The sequence below is a fragment of the Panthera leo genome, chromosome B3 (assembly GCF_018350215.1).
Source record: "Panthera leo isolate Ple1 chromosome B3, P.leo_Ple1_pat1.1, whole genome shotgun sequence".
NCBI lineage: Eukaryota > Metazoa > Chordata > Mammalia > Carnivora > Felidae > Panthera > Panthera leo.
This window is the reverse complement of record NC_056684.1, coordinates 97,892,203-97,908,902: the sequence shown is the minus strand read 5'-3', so window position 1 is coordinate 97,908,902 and position 16,700 is coordinate 97,892,203. Positions and strand designations below refer to the sequence as shown.

At 38.9% G+C, this 16,700-nt stretch overlaps 1 protein-coding gene across 5 annotated transcripts in view; it reads right to left on the bottom strand.

Moving 5' to 3' along the window:
• The window catches only part of ATL1 (atlastin GTPase 1), an 84,496-nt gene that overhangs the window by 59,899 nt on the left and 7,897 nt on the right, over positions 1 to 16,700 (bottom strand). For 4 of the 5 annotated variants that reach the window (XM_042943186.1, XM_042943185.1, XM_042943188.1 and 1 more), the window contains exon 2: positions 12,589 to 12,773. In XM_042943186.1, coding sequence (XP_042799120.1) covers positions 12,589 to 12,622 — 34 coding nt within the window. In that variant the 5' untranslated portion in view covers positions 12,623 to 12,773. Of the gene's footprint in view, positions 1 to 3,011; positions 3,203 to 12,588; positions 12,774 to 16,700 lie in introns of those variants that run through there. The other variant, XM_042943189.1, reaches the window with a different exon arrangement.

Genomic DNA, 16,700 nt, shown 5'->3' with positions numbered 1-16,700 from the left:
AGGGAGACACAGAATCTGAAGCAGGCTCCAGGCTCTGAGCTGTCAGCACAGAGCCTGACGCGGGGCTCGAACTCACGGACCGTGAGATCATGACCTGAGCCGAAGTCGGATGCTCAACCGACCGAGCCACCCAGGCACCCCTCTATCAGATTTTTAAAGTATCTATCAGACATCAGTATCTGATAGATCAAACAGTCCAGAAATCAGAGTATGGAAAACATGAATATACATTTAATAAGCTTAAACTATATAGAATTATTGAATCACTACAATGTACATCCAAAACTAATATAACACTATATTTTAGCTCTACTGAAATTCAAAATTTTTTAAAGTGATTTGACAGCAAATGCAACCTTTAAATACTTTATTTATATTAACTTATTTGTCTTTAAAATAAACCCATTCATTCACTCTTCTTTAAAAAAAAATAAGCTTGAGCTAGCAAACATATATAAGCACAGTCCATCAAAAATTAGAAAACATAAAATGCTTTCCAGGATTTTGTGGAAATCTATAAAAATTAAACATGTACTAGGACGACAAAGTAAGTTTCGACAAAGTTCACAGCATGAGTATAAACATGAACAGCTCAATACTGTAGCAACTAACCACATGAGGCTGTTTAAACTGACTACAATTAAATAAAAGTAAATTTTTGGTCTTCATTCTCACTAGCCATACTTCAACCCTTCAAAAGATATACATGGCTAGTGACTACCATATTGGACAGTACAGACACAGAACATTTTTATGACCACTGAAAGTGGTACTGCTATATAATATTAACTAGAGTAAAATTAAGTATCACATAAGTAACAAAATTTAGAAAAATCCATTCTTTCTTTCTTTTTTTTAAAGATTTTATTTTAATCTCTACATGCAACATAGGGTTTGAACCCATGATCCTGAGATCAAGAGTTGCGTGCTCTACTGAGTGAGCCAGCCAGATGCCCTAAAAATCCATACCAAATTTGTACCATGGTACAAATCATTGTAGACATTTAAAATACTTGAAACTAAATGAAAATTAATCTACTGCATATCAACATATATAGGATACAAGAAGACAAGCTGAAAATCAGTGAGCTCAGTATCCAACTTTTTAAGTTAAAAAGAGAATATAGAATAAAATCAAAGAAAGTAAAAAAATAAAATAATAGAGATACATGGAAATTAAGTAAATATAAAGAAAAAAGGAGAGATTAAACAATAAAAGATATAATAAGGAAAACACAACATTAAGCAGAGAAAATAACAGATAATTAAGAACAACCTTATGCTAAGCTGATGTATGGACAGATTCCAAGAAAAATACAAATTACTAAAACTGAATCAAGAAGAAATAAAAAGCTTTAATTGTTCCAAAACCCATACTGAAGCTAAATCAATAGTTCAAAATCTTGGGGCACCTGGGTGGTTCAGTCAGTTAAACATCTGACTCTTGGTTTCGGCTCAGGTCACCATCTCATGGTTTTGTGAGTTCGAGTCCCATGTTGGGCTCTGCATGGACAGTATGGAGCCTGCTTGGGATTCTCTGTCTCCCTCTCTCTGTCCCTTCCCCACTCACGTGGTCTCTGTCTCTCTATAAAAATAAATAAATAAACTTAAAAAAAAATAGTTCAAAATCTTACTATAAAGTAAACAGCAGTTTTAATAAACTAGTTTTCCCAAACTGGATCAATCTAATTTTATATAAACTCTTCTAGAGAATAGGAAAAAAAAAAAAAGAAAGAAAGAATCATCTTCCACTCATTTCATAAAGTTAATATAGACTTGATATATTGAAATTCAGACGAAGTAAGTATGAAAAGGGAATATTGATTATAAGCATGCTTGAAAATATTTTTTAAAAATTAGAAAATCTAGCAACATATTTAAAAAGGTAATACAGTATGTCTTGGCTTATTCTAGGAAGGCAGGATCACTTCAACACAAAAGATACCTTAATGTAATTAAACACAGGAACAAATTAAAGAATAAGAACCATATGATTATTTCAATAAATACAGAAAATGAATTATAATTCCATATAATTAAATGAATTATAATTCCATATAATTAAAAAAAACTTTTATTTAGGAAAAAAGGAGAATGTTCTAAGATAAGAAAAAGACTTAAAAGATAAAGACTAAAAAGGAATGAATAAAGCTGTCAATATTGTAGGTGGTATGCTTCATTACATAGAAAATTCTACAGAATCAAAGACAGGTCATTAAAATTAATAAGGAGCACCTGGCTGGCTTTTTGGTTAAACATCTGACTCTTGATTTGGGCTCAGGGCATGATCTCATGGTCATAGGATAGAGCCCCATGTTGGGCTCTGTGCTGGGCATGGAGCCTACTTGGGATTCTCTCTCTTTCTCTCTCTGCCCCTTCCCAACTCTCACACATGCACTCTTTCTCTCTGTCCCTTTCTCTCTCTCTCTCTCTCTCTCTCTCTCTCTCTCTCACACACACACGCACACACACACAAATATTAATAAGAGAGTTTTGCAAGGTTGCTAGATATGAGATAAATATGTAAAACTCAATTGCATTTTTATTAATAGCTAGTAAAAAATATAACAAGGAAAAATCATAGCAACTAAAAAATACAAGGAAAATAATAAATCTAACAAATAAAAGCCATCCCTTCAAGGAGAGCTTTTAAACTATTGAAAGACATAAACAAAATCTAAATAAATGAAGGAATATACTATGTACATGAATAGAAATATTCAGTACAGTAAAAATTCTATCAAATTAATCTACAAACAGGATACAATTTTAATTTAAAAAATCCCAACTGGGCTTTCCAAAGAACTTGAAAACCTGATTCTAAAATTTTATACAAAAGCAAAAGCCAAGAATAAAGAATAGTTCAAAACACCAATAAATAAGAACACAATGAGACAATCTGTTCTACCATATATGAAGACACTATGAAACCACAGCAATTAAAACTGTTATTGACACAAGGATAGACAAAGAGCACTGGAGCACAATAAAAAGTGCAGAAACATACTCACACATATTCAGGAGTAATATCTGACAATACAGTTTGGAGATCAATGGGAAAAAAGTGTATTATTCACTAATGAGTCTGGGACATTTGGTTGTCCATATGGAAAAAAAAGTCCAAAAGATTTCTACATCATACTAGCCATAAAAATAAAATCCAAATAGTTCTAGAGCTTAAAATGAAGTTGGGAAGTCTGCAGAGTAGGAAGCACCAGGAATCTGTCTCCCTACCATGACAACAATTACACTGACAGAATCTACCTGATAGAACTATTGGAACTCTGGAAGGCTTACAACTTCTGGGGGGAGGCATGAACGGTAGATTGTGGTTAATTTTAGTCAATTTCAACTCTTAACTCAGCAGCGGCTACTGATCCTCCTCCCCTCAGCCCTATGGCAGGCAGTTAATGCGCATTACACACAGCTTACAGAAGTCAGGGTAGTCAGTAAGGACCCTGTCCTCCAAAATTTGGGGATTTGTGTTCCAATTGCTGATTGCTGCTTCTTATCACAAAGGTACAGACACAGAGCTGTATTCTCCCCCATTGCTGACTGCCACTTCCTTCTCGGTGAAGTGACTTCCAGGAGATTTAATGGGCCAGTACCTTTTTGGCGGGGGTGGGGGTGGGGTGGGGGGGTGGGAAGGGGGAAAGGGGGAGCGGGAGAGAGGGAAAGGGAAAGACAGAGAGAGAGACAGAGAGAGAGAATCTTAAGCAGGCTCCATGCTTAGTGGAGAGCCTGGCATGGGGCTCGATCCCGTGACCCTGGGATCAAGACCTGAGCCAAAACAAGAGTCAGATGCTCAACCAACTGAGCCACCCAGATGCCCCAAGGGCCAGTCCCTTTTTTCCCTTCTTCAGTTTTCACTTTTTCCTCTTTTGGGAGTCAGACATTAAAGATTAGGATATTCAAAGGTAACTGCATATACAGGGAAAATAAAAAACTCACCACACATGCCCACAGAATGGCAGAGGCTCAAAAAAGACCTGAGAATGTCTTAACTTTATACCTCAGGCTGATTGTCAGCATGAAGACATATATTTCATCCTATAATGATGAAAACAAACAAATCCCAAACACAGGAAACCCTGGGGAAGGAAGAGAATCTGACTTTCCTATTTTTTTTTTCATAGTGCTTGCTATTTATTGAAAAGAATGTAAATGTTTTTTCCAGGTGGTACTGAGGAGATGGGCGGAGTGCTTGTTTTTGTTTGTTTGTTTTGTTTTTAGCATTTTTATTCACATGCACACATCTGTGGGAATGCTGCAGTTTTGAAAGAAAAAGGCCAGTTGTGCAAAACTGATGCATAGGAGAAAAGAAATGTCAACAATTTAGCTCCCAGGCACACTAGGCCCCTACAGCAATCTGGTGGGGCAGGGGAGGATTCTGGGAGTAGATAGGGAACTAACCAAGTTGAAAGTAACTTTCTTATTTCTTATCACATTATTGGATTCAAATGTCCAGTCTTACAAATCACAAGGCATACAAAGAAACAGGAAGATATGACCCATTCAAAAGAAAAAAAAAGTAAATGGAAACCGTCCCAGAGAAAGACCAGATGGTGAACCTATTAAACAAACATCTTATTAAAATGACTGTCTTAAAGATGCTCAAAAAAACTAAATGAAAATGCAGAAAGTCAAGAAAACACTGAACAGAAATGGAAATATCAATAAAGAAATAGACATAAAAGAAGCCAAAAAGAAATTCTAGAGCTGAAAAGTACAATAACTGAACTGAAGAACTCAAAAGAACAATTCATAGGGATATTTGAGCACGCAAAGGAAATGATGAGCCGCTGGAGACAGGGAAATTGAAATTATCAGGGTTGCAGAAAAGACGGAAAAAGGATTGAAGAAAAATGAACAGAGCCTAAGGGAAACACAGGACACCATCAAGCAGACCAACATACACATTGTAAGAGTACGAAAAGGAGAGGAAAGAGGTACAGAGACTTTTTTGAAGAAACAATGCCCTAAACTTCCCCAAATTGCTAAAGGACATGAATATAAACATTTAAAGGCTCAACTAACTCCAAGCAGGAGACCCACACTGAGACATATTATAACCAAATTGCTGAAAGACAAAGACAGAGATAGAATTCTGAAAGCAGCGAGAGAGAACTGATATTACGTACAAGGAATCCTCAATAAGATTGGCAGCAGATTACTCATGAGAAACTTTGGAGGCCAGAATACACTGGGCTGATATATTCAAAGTGCTTTTCAAAAAATCTGTCAACCAAGAATCCTATGTTTGGCAAAAATGTCCTTCAAAAGTGAGAGAGAAATTAAGACATCTCAAATAAACGAAAGCTGAGAAAATTTGTTACCACCAGACTTGCCCTGCAAGAAATGTGAAAGGGACTCCCACGGGTTGAAATGAAAGCACACTGGACAGTAACTCAAAACCATCTGAAGAAATAAAATTCTCAGTAAAGGTAAATACTTGGGCAATTATAAAAGCTAGTATTATTAAAACAACATTCCGTAATGTTGTTTCTTTGTTTTCTACATGATCTAAGGTACCAATATATTAAAAAAATACAATTACTAACCTAAAAATTAGTATTATGACTTTTGTTTATAATTTCACATTTTGTTTTCTACATAATTTAAGGCACTAATACATTTTTTAATTGAAGTATAGTTGATACACAATGTTACAATAGTTTCAGGTGTACAATACAGTGATTCCACAAGTTTATACATTATGCTATGTTCACAAGTGTAGCTTCCATCAGTCACTATATAACCCTATTACAATACCATTGACTATATTCCCTGTGCTGTACCTTTATCCCCATGGCTTATTTATTCCATAACTGGAAACCTGTATCTCCTACTCCCCTTCACCCATTTTGCTCATTCTCCCCACACCGCCCTTTTATCTGGCAAGCATCAGTTTGTTCTCTGTAGTTATGACTCTGTTTCAGCTTTTTGTTTTGTTTTTTTTGGATTCCACATAAAAGTGAAACCATATGATATATGTTTTTCAGTCTGACTTATTTCATTTAGCGTAATACCTTCTAGGTCCACTCATATTGTCACAAATGGCAAGAGCACATCTTTCTTATGGATAATAATATTTCTGTGTGCGTGTGTGTGTGTGTGTGTGTGTGTGTGTTTGAAATATACATACAGAATATGCATATTTTGAATTAAGTTTTCATTTTCTTTGGGTAAATACCCAGTAGTGGAATTACTGGATCATGTTCTATTTCTATTTTTAATTTTTTGAGGAACCTCCATACTGTATTCTACAGTGGCTGCACCATTTTACATTCCCACCAACTGTGAGGATTCCTTTTTCTGCACATTTTGGCCAACACTTATTATCTCTTGTCTTCTTTATTCTAGCCATTCTGACAAGTGTAAGGTTACATCTCATTGTGGTTTTGATTTGCATTTCCTAATGATTAATGATGTTGAGCATCTTTCCATGTGATTGTTGGCCATCTGTATGTCTTCTTTGGAGACTAATGCATTTTTAAAAATAACGATTAGTTTATGTTTTGTACACATGATGTATAAAGATGTAATTGTGTGATGTCAGGAACTAAAAGGGGTGCATATAGAGCTAAAAAGGAGCAGAGTTTTTATAGGTTATTGAAATTTAACTGATATAATTTCAAATTAGAGTATAGTAACTTTAGGATATTAAATGTAATCCTCATGGTAACCACAAAGAAAATAGTTCTAGAATGTCTTAGTTCAGGCTGCTATAACAAAACACCACAGACTGGGTAGTTGATAACGAAATTTAGTTCTTAGTTCCGGAGGCTAGAGGACCAAGATTAGGGTGCCAGCATGGTCAGGTGAGGACCTTCTTCCAAGTCGAAGAGTCCGCATTGAATCCTGGCACGGTGGGAGGGGCTAGGGAACCCTGTGGGGCTTTTTTAAAGAGAGGGCTGTTCATCCCATTCATCTTATTCAGAGCGTTTCACTCTCATGACCTAAGCATCTTCCAATGCCCCCACTTCCTGTACTATCATATTTGACATGAATTTTGGGGGGATACCAATATTCAAGCCATAGTGTATGCTATACACAAAACATAAATGATAAGGGAATTAAAATGTTACACTACAGGAGCATGTGGATGGCTCAGTCAGTTAAGCATCCGACTCTTGGTTTCTGCTCTGGTCATGATCTCACAGTTCATTAGATCAAGCCCAACACTGGACTCCACACTGATAGCATGGAGCCTGCTTGGGATTCTCTCTCTCTCTCTCTCTCTCCCCCCACCCCCTCATTCTCACACAGGTGCACATGTACATGCGCTCTCTCTCTCTCTCTCAAAATAAATAAATAAACTTTTAAAAAGTTACACTACAAAAAAATTATGAGAAAATTAGTAAATTTATGTTTATAAAAAACAACTATGTTTTACATATTCTTTTGTACAGATATTTTTCATAAAATTTTATGTAAAAGAGGAAAAGCCTCTAAATTTAAAAACACCCCACCTTTTTTTTATGACCAAAATTTTCTCACAGTAGATCATTTTCCTGATGATCACAGGTTCCATTTAGAGTCTAGTCACTAGTTTAGTAACTAGACTAAAGATAGTAAAGACTACAGAGTTTGAAACAGAGGAAAGATATAACCCAGGAGTCATCAAGACAAGGTGTAAGCAGATACAAAGTATAAAAAATACATATCTTTGGGAAAATGTATTTGAGAAAAGATGTCAGGAAGGCAAATTAGCAAAATGAGATGGGAGAGTCTGTAGGGGAAGTACATGTATGACTCACTAGAAATTTTATTTTGTTTCAGAAGGAATAGATACATACAGAATGAGGCGAGTAAAAAGGCACAAATAGTCTCATTTTAAGAAAAATAGAATACAACCAACTGGAAAAGAAAGAAAAGGAAGTAACTATACTCAAGATCATTTATAATCTTGCCTCAAAAAACAAAAACAGAAACCTAATGCTTTTTCAACAGAGGTTCCCTATACTTACTGCAAATATTATTTTTCTAAAGCATCAGTGTACTGACAGTTTCTGTTACACGGTAGAAAAACCAAATTCCCATGTGAACTCCCAAGTTTTAAGCAACTGTAATTAACAAAAACAAATTTTAAAGAATGCACTTTTGTTTTGCTTCTGGTAGTACTCAAATTCTAAGCTCAACATTGAAAGACTGCTTTCCGAGCTACTGCCTCTGATAGCCATCTGTATCTTTTATTTTCCACACTAATACATTCTTCGCCTTCTTTTCTAGTCCAAAGCGATTAAGTTTATACAGCATTGATTTCTTATACCAGCTTAAGCCTAGACGGGCTTGACATGGCACCTTTTTGGCATACTATTTTAGTTCCTGGCCTTCATCAAGTGGACTGGGGAAGCAAACAACCCTGAACTTAAACCTTAGATCTATAATTTATAAATTATGGGACCTCTGGCACATTCCTCATGCTGAGTCTCGGATTCCTTACATATTAAAATGAGAATAATGTCTACCTCTGAAAAATGGACTTTTAAATGCTTACATTTATTGAAACGTCTGGTTTGGTGTAGATTTAGGTATAGGTGTTGGGATTCTCAGTTCTACTCACAGACCTGCTTCTCAGTTGTATCTCTGGATCTGATCTTCAAGTAACATCCCCAATTCTTGGTTACTAGAGCTGCTTTTTTTGCTTTGTAACTTCCATGGTCCTATTAGAACCTAACAGGTCACTGATCACTCGGATAAAAAGATTAGCTGTGATATGGTCCTACAGTGTACTTCTCTCAATTTTAGGTATCCTGTACAAATTTTGCAAATTCTCTCTTGCCCTTTTCTTGGAAATAACTATATTTTCCAATTCGGGGGAGTCTACCTTTGGCCTTGACCTAGTGCTTTCTAACTTGTCTGAAATATATTTAGCCAGATGATAAGGTCAGTTCATTGTCTTAAGAAAAATAATAAAGCTATCATCTGAGTTTTTAAAAGCTGAGTTTTAAAAGCTATCACCTGAGCCTGTTTTCTCTCTACCCTCACACCATGCCCCATTATCTTATAAAACATCCCACAGCATTATGCTATAGAAAATCAATTAGAAGGCAACCCGAGGTTCTAATTTCCTCTAACTTACTAAATATATGATTTTTGCCAAATCATTTAACTTATCTGAGACTCAGTTTTTTTATTTGCAAAAGAGGGATTATGTCTACTCAGAGGCTAAAGAGCAAAGGCAATAACGCAGGTGATGGGCATTAAGGAGGGCACTTGTGATGAGCACTGGGTGCTGTTAAGTGATGAATCACTGAATGCTATTCCTGAAACCAATATTGCACTGCATGCTAACTAAAATTTTAAAAAATAATGATGCAGGTGACTGTGCCTTAAACACTGAAGTTCTATACAATGCAGCAGATATTTTCAAGTCCTAAGAGGCAGTATAGCATGCTGGTGAAGATAAAAAGAATTTGAAGTCAAACCGCCAGAGTTGGAATCCTGGCTTCATCACTTACCTTTAATATGTAAAATGAGGATTACAGTACCTACCTCATATGATATTAGCTCAGTGACATTAGCTATTAATGTTATTTTTAAATGCCTACTCAGTGTTAGGTATTACACTAGGTGCTGGTAATAAAATGAAATCAGGACAGACGTGGCTAACATCTTCGCCAAAAAACCTCTATTTCTTACTCCATGTTACTACATTTTTCTAAGTCATTTACATCACACATACTTTATTTCTTGAAGTTTATTTATTATTTATTTTGAAAGAGAGAGACAGAGACAGACAGCATGCGCACACAAGTTGGTGGGGGCGAGGGGGAGGAGGCGAAGAGAGAACTCCAAGCAGGCTCCATGCTGTCAATGTGAAGCTGGATGTGGAGCTCAAATTCACAAACTGTGAGATCATGACCTGAGCCAAAACCAAGAGTCGATGCTTAACCAACTAGCCATCCAGGCACCCCACGTCATATATACTTCATAGCAAAGAAAAATCTGAGTACTAAAGCATTTCCATAGAGGATCAAGACTGCACAATTCCAATATTTCTTTTCTGTGAAAATTTCCAGTGACCACACTTTAGTATAATACTGTAGTATTTCTTTTCCTAATTCATCACTTGAGTTGAGAGTCTCTTGATGACTTCTGGGTAAACTGTCCGGGACATGTTCCCATCAAATATAAATTATCCAGTGCTTGTCAATCACCTGAAATGCTAATTAAAAGGCAGATTCCTAGACTTCATATCAGCTATTGATTGAAAAACTCTGGCTAATTTGCAATGACATGGATGGAAATAGTATAATGCTAAGAGAAATAAGTCAATCAGAGAAAAACAAATACCATATGATTTCATTCATATGTGGAATTTAAGAAACAAAACAAATGAGGAAAGGGAAAAAAGAGAGGCAAACCAAGAAACAGACTCTTAACTATAGAGAACAGACTGATGGTTATCAGAGGGAGGTGGGTGGGTGGGGGGCATGGGTTAAACAGGTGATGGGGATGAAGGAGTGCACTTGTTGTAATGAGCACTGGGTGATGTATACAAGTGTTGAATCATTATATTGTACACCTGAAACTAATATAACACTGTATGTTAACGAGACTTAAAATTAAAACTTTAAAAAAATAAAAAATAATAATTAAAAAAGAGAAAAACTCTTGCTAGAAGATGTAGAAATATGCATTTCTAACAATTTCCCAATGTGATTTTTATGCAAATCCCATTTGAGAAACACATTTCCAAGAGGAAAAAACCTCCACCATATAAGAACTCTGAAACCAAAGAAAATACTGAAGAATAATGATCCAAAGCTTCACTAAGAAGAACTTTAATGCTCAGAATAAATTTTCACATGCCTGTCTCTTAACATGGTTGAGTCAACAATGCACAGAGATCAAGATCAAAACTGACTTGAACATCCACACCTGAACCATGAGTGTTCAAGAAATTCCTAGTCTAGGGGCACCTGGGTGGCTCAGTCGAGGGACCCACTGTTGATTTAGGCTCAGGTCATAATATCACAGTGAGTTCGAGCCCCACATGGGTCTCTGCACTGGCAGCTCAGAGCCTGCTTGGGATTCTCTCTCACTCCCCCCTTTCTCTGCCCCCCCCCCCACTCTTTCTCTCTCTCAAAATAAATAAACTTTTAAAAAAAGAAAAAAAAAAAGAAATTCCTACTCTAGGCCAAGGAAAAGTTAGGGGGACAGTGAAAACGCTTACTCATAATCTCCTAAGAAGCAAAGAAAACAGTGTTATTACAATACTCACACTTACTGAGGTTTGGTAATCTCAGAAAATGCAACTGCTTTCTCTTAAATTCATACAACTAGAGCCAGACCTCCCTGCCCTAGCTCCCCACACCTACCACAAACGTTGCCTACTGGGAGTTAAGTTGGCTCTGTGAACAACCAGGCAAGGAGAAATACGGTCTTTTGATAAAAGTAAGCCCCCCCAAAATTTAAATTTATACCTCCTGGTCCGATGGACAGTTATAGAAGAGTTCTCACTGAGACACAGAAGAGATCCAGGAGCTCCAAACTCCTAGAGGATGTGTGTAAACTTTCCAAATAACAAAGCTAATGAACAAAATATTTCTCTACCCACCGAGGAACAGTGGCCTGAGATCTGCTCTGGGTCAGAAAACAAAATGCCCTGAAAGGCTTTGGTTCCTAAGATGGTAGTGAGGTTAGCACTGTGACTGGAAGAAAACCCGAGCCGAGGGCAGAAAAAGACGCCCAATCTGCCCCCACTCTCCGTCCTGAACCAAGTCTGGAGCAGCAGAGCGGGGCGGGGCCGCGATTTCTCCTGCATCACTGCGTTCTCTCTTCCCCGCCTGCGTGAGCGCCGCCCACCCACTCGCGGCGTGAACCCACTGGGCCTAGCCTCTCCTTCCCCCTCCCCTCGGCCTGGTGCTGAATCATGAGCCCAATATCTCCAAAAGGTAAAATCAAAGAACAATGCCACACTTAGGGCTGGCCTGAATGGGGTGCCAGATTGGGGTGGAGCAGAGGCTGGAAACCACAACTTTGCTTCCCTTCTTCCCCAATTCCCCTCCGAGCCCCAAATTAAAACAAGTACTGCAGCGGTGGGGGACTCCCAGGCGGGCGCCCCTTCCTCTGGGTTGCTCAGGTCTGCAACGCTCCCGCCGGGCTAGGCGCGCTCTGCCTCATTGTTCCAGCATGCCGCCCGCTCGGGAGCCCGCGCCCTGCCAGGCGGAAGGGCTCAAAGCTCCCGAGGAAGGGGCCGGGGCTTAGGGATCCTCACCCCCTCGCCCCTCTCGGCCGGGTAACAGCCCCTGCCTACTCTCATCGCTTTTCTGCCAAAGGATCGCTAAAGCGGAACCGACGAGTCCCAGGGAGGCGACATGCGGGTGCTGTCCAAATGCTGCGAGGAGGAGGACTGGGGGTGGGGGAGAGACAGGGGGCTCCGGCCTGCGGAAAGCTGCAGCCCTCGCCCCACAGCGCGATTCTGCTTACACGGGTACCACTCGGCCATGGTCTCTCCGGCCCTACAGGGAGCAGCTCGGTTGTGGCCCGTCTCCCAGCCCTTGGCCCTCTCGTCCCCAGAAGCAGAAACCAGAGGGCCAGTCCCCGCGCAGGCTGCAGAAGTCACCATACGTTACTCACCCCAACTGTTCCTGTCCCTGCGGTTCTTGGCCATGGTGGTCCGGGGACTGGTGGCGGTGAGGCGCTGTCACTGTGCTGGCTCTTCTCCCGGGCCGCAGGTTGCTGGCGGTGGGAGGCTCCGTGCCCGCGCTGGGCGCAGTTCGCTCAGACTCTGAGGATGTTGCTGTGGCGCTGGTGGGAAGGAGCTGGGAGGAGAAGGGAGGAGAAAGCGGGTGAACCGAGCTCAGCATCACAAGCCCGAGTTCACACAAATACCAGCGTCACACCCTCCCTACCTCAGCCCACCCCCGGAGCACGAAGACAGGGACAGACGATGTACTGCAACATCTTTCACGGAGAACACACACACACACACACACACACACACACACACACACACACACAAATAAACAGTACCCCCCTCACACACACTCTCAAAGAATTTAACAGCATTAGCCAGTCACAGAATTACTAATATACTGCATTATTCTGGATGTTCAAATACCCGTTTCCTATAACAGTTACAAATTAGTACCAATATGCAGACAACATTTATATAGCCAAAGAAGTCAAAATAATCTGCACTTATCTACCAGGCACCATTTTTCCCCCATTTTAAAAGCAAGGTCATGTTGGTAAAGAGGATATCATGCATTTTTTTACCTGTATACTGAACAGGCCTGACTTTTAAAATTAGGATAGAAAAATTTAGATCAAGATTGAGATAAATGAAAGCTGGAAATTCATCATAATCTGTAACTAACTCAATGTCTAGTGGGCAAAAATGCCCACTAGATTTGCAGAGAAAACCTCTGGAGTTACACTGGCAAATATTTTAGGTAAAATCGTATTACATAGTCCGGGTGAGCCTTGGCATCCACAAAGGTTGCAGACAATTTTGAATACAAAGCAAAAGGCAAAGACACTGATTTCTTCCTCTCTGCCTACAAACTCAGCTTTCAGTATTCTAGAAGCAGTCCTTTATGGTACTTGACCCTCAAGATACCATTAACCCATTCCTTACAGTTTTCTTCTGCATTTGGTTGTTGCCCACACTCTACAGATGCGTTCTGCCTATGAGATTATTGCTAGCCTCTTAATTATCACATCTTTGGTCTCTTCACCATAAGCAACTCTTCACTCTATGTTCACTCAATGTAATTTGCTACAATGGCTTCAGACAGGACCTTCATCCTGATAATTTCCAAATCTGTGCTTCTAGTTTTATGCTCTCTTAAAGAGAGAAAAATCGTCTTACGAGAACCAAATTTATAGCTGCCCAAGGTCATCTTCATTTTGTTTTCCTACTAACACTTCAAAATCAACATGTCAAAAACCAAATTATCTCACCCACCACTGCCATATCTTATGCATTCTGTATTTCGGTTAATGGCTCTAGTGACCTCAGAGCTAGGAACACTGTAAACCAAGTTTACATTATAGTTTTAAAAGGGACGTCAGGGAGATCTGGGTGGCTCAGTCGATTAAGCATCCAGCTCTTGATTTTGGCTCAAGTCATGATCTCACAGTTAGTGAGATCGAGCCACAATTCAGGCTGCGCTGCCTGGGATTCTCTCGTGCCCTCCCCCCACCTCAAAACAAACAAACTTAAAAAAATAATAAATGAAGGGGGCTGTGTTCAATAGAGTTGCATTTCCCAAACACTAATGAAACAACATAGGAAGACAGGAATTATCTCACGCCTGTATCTACAAACCAAATTCATGGATTAAAAAGAAGTGTGTTCTGCTTTTCTTGTATATCTTAATTCTCAGCTCACACTCCAGCCTGATAATTACTTTCAGGTAAATCTCATTAAAAAGAGTACAGTAGAGTACACAGTCACACAGACACACAAAGATACACATAAGAGGAGGAGGAGAAAGCAGAGAGTGACTGCATTTGAGTACAAGATTTCTTTTTGGGGCAATTAAAATACTTTAAAATGCAAAACTTAACAGAAGACCATGTGGGAGGGAAGGGGAAAAAAGTTACAAACAGAGAAGGAGGGAGGCAAACCATAAGATACTCTTAAACACAGAGAACAAACTGAGGGTTTAAGGGGGGTGGTGGAGAGGGGAAAGTGGGTGATGGGCATGGAGGAGGGCACTTGTTGGGATGAGCACTGGGTGTTGTATAGAAGCCAATTTGACAAATTATATTAAAAATATTTTAAAATGTTTTAAATCAGTTCTGTACAACTTTGTGGATATACTAAAAATCACTGAATTATACAATTTAAATTGGTGAATTATATGGTATGGTATTACACATCATTTGGCTGCTTTTAAAAAGTCAAGGTCAAGTTTATTTTAAATTGGAAAAAAGGAAGAAAAGATATTTGTACATTAGTACTCTAGAACCCTTCTCATCCTGACCCCTTGGGATGTTACTCTGTACACTATTCCCTCCCTCCTATATCCTCAATGATTTTTTTCCTAGTTGTTCCTTCACCATGCTCATTTTCCCCAATCATAAGAAAAGGGCTCTCTCAACCTTGCCATTTGCAACAACATGGATGGACTTAGAGGGTATAATGCTAAGTGAAATAAGCCAGACAGAGAAAGACAAATACCATATGACTCCACTCAGATTTGGAATTTAAGAAAAAGCAAATGAACAAAAAAGATTAAAAAAAAAACAAAACAGACTCAAATACAGAGAACAACTGGTGGTTGCCAGAGGGGAGGTGAGAGGGGGATGAGTGAAATAAATAAAGGGGATCAAGGGCACCCTTATCTTGTTGAGCACTGAGAAATGCATGAAAGTGTCCAATTATTACATTGTATACCTGAAACTAATATAACAGTGTGTGTTAATTATACTTCAATAAAAAAATAATAAAATGTAACCTCCTTAAGAAAGAAAAGGGCTCTCTCAATCAGGAGTTTCTCAATAGTGGATGCTACAACTCACTCCTTCCCTCTACAGCTAGCAATCTTGGAAACATACTTATATCAGTTAGAATGCTTTTGGCTGTAACTCAAAAGAGCTTAAACCAAAAGGACATTTAGTGTCACATAATTTTTTAAGGTAAGTTGGTTCTGTGGGGATTAATTCAGCAGCTCAACTTTATCATTGACATGTTAGGATATAGATGTGGCTGCTGCAGAAAATTACAGTGGCTTAAGACATATTCATTTCTTTCTCATGATATAATCTTAGCATAAACCCTCCAGGGTTCATATTAATGATGGCTCTGAAATATCAAGAAACCTAAGCTTGGACTTCCATGGTATAATCCAAGATGGTTGCTTGGGCATTTGCATCTTCATTCCAGCCAAATAGAGGAGAAGAAAGGAAAGAAGGGCATATATCCTTTCTAAGAGTACAACCCAGAAGTGGCACATATCACCTCTACTCAAGTACCATTGACCAGTACATGTCCTACCTATTTGACAAACACATTATGTATATGTGTATCCAACTAAAATTTAGGAGATCTAATGCTAACGAAAGAAAGGAGGGCACCTGGCTGGCTCAGTTGGAAGAACATGTGACTCTTGCTCTCAGGGTCATGAGTCTGAGCCCCATGTTGCATGTAGAGATTACTTAAATAAAAAAAAAAAAATTAAAAGAAGGAAATGGATACTGGAGAATACCAGCAGACTTCACCACAAGGACCAAGGTTGCACTTTACCATCCTTAATGTGTGGACTTATTTTCTAATGTGGGCTCCTATCATGGTCCCAAAATGGCATCTGCCATTCCAGTCATTAGAAGTGGGTAGCCATGTCTAGAAACAGAAAAAGGTATGTCTGTGCCTTGTGTACCTTGTTAAAAGCACTCCCATAGACTTTTTCTATGTGTTATTATCTAGAATTGTCAAGCCTAAGCCATCCCTTTATTAACAGAAGTGAGGCTAGGCCAATCAAGATTTATCCCCTAGCATAGGGAGGGTCTCAGTCTCATCTGACAGACATAGCAACACAGGAAAGGTCAACAAAATTGTGGTTCTGATAATGAGAAGAGAAGATATCACAAGTCCCAAGGTGATAATGACAGCTTTCATTTTCCCCTTATCCTCCACTAGTATCTTCTCTGATGGGATGACCCAAAACTTATTTCCATGGGGCCAAATCTTTAGTGGCCTTATCTTTACTGGGTTGTTGCAGTTTATCATTGTTCAGTAA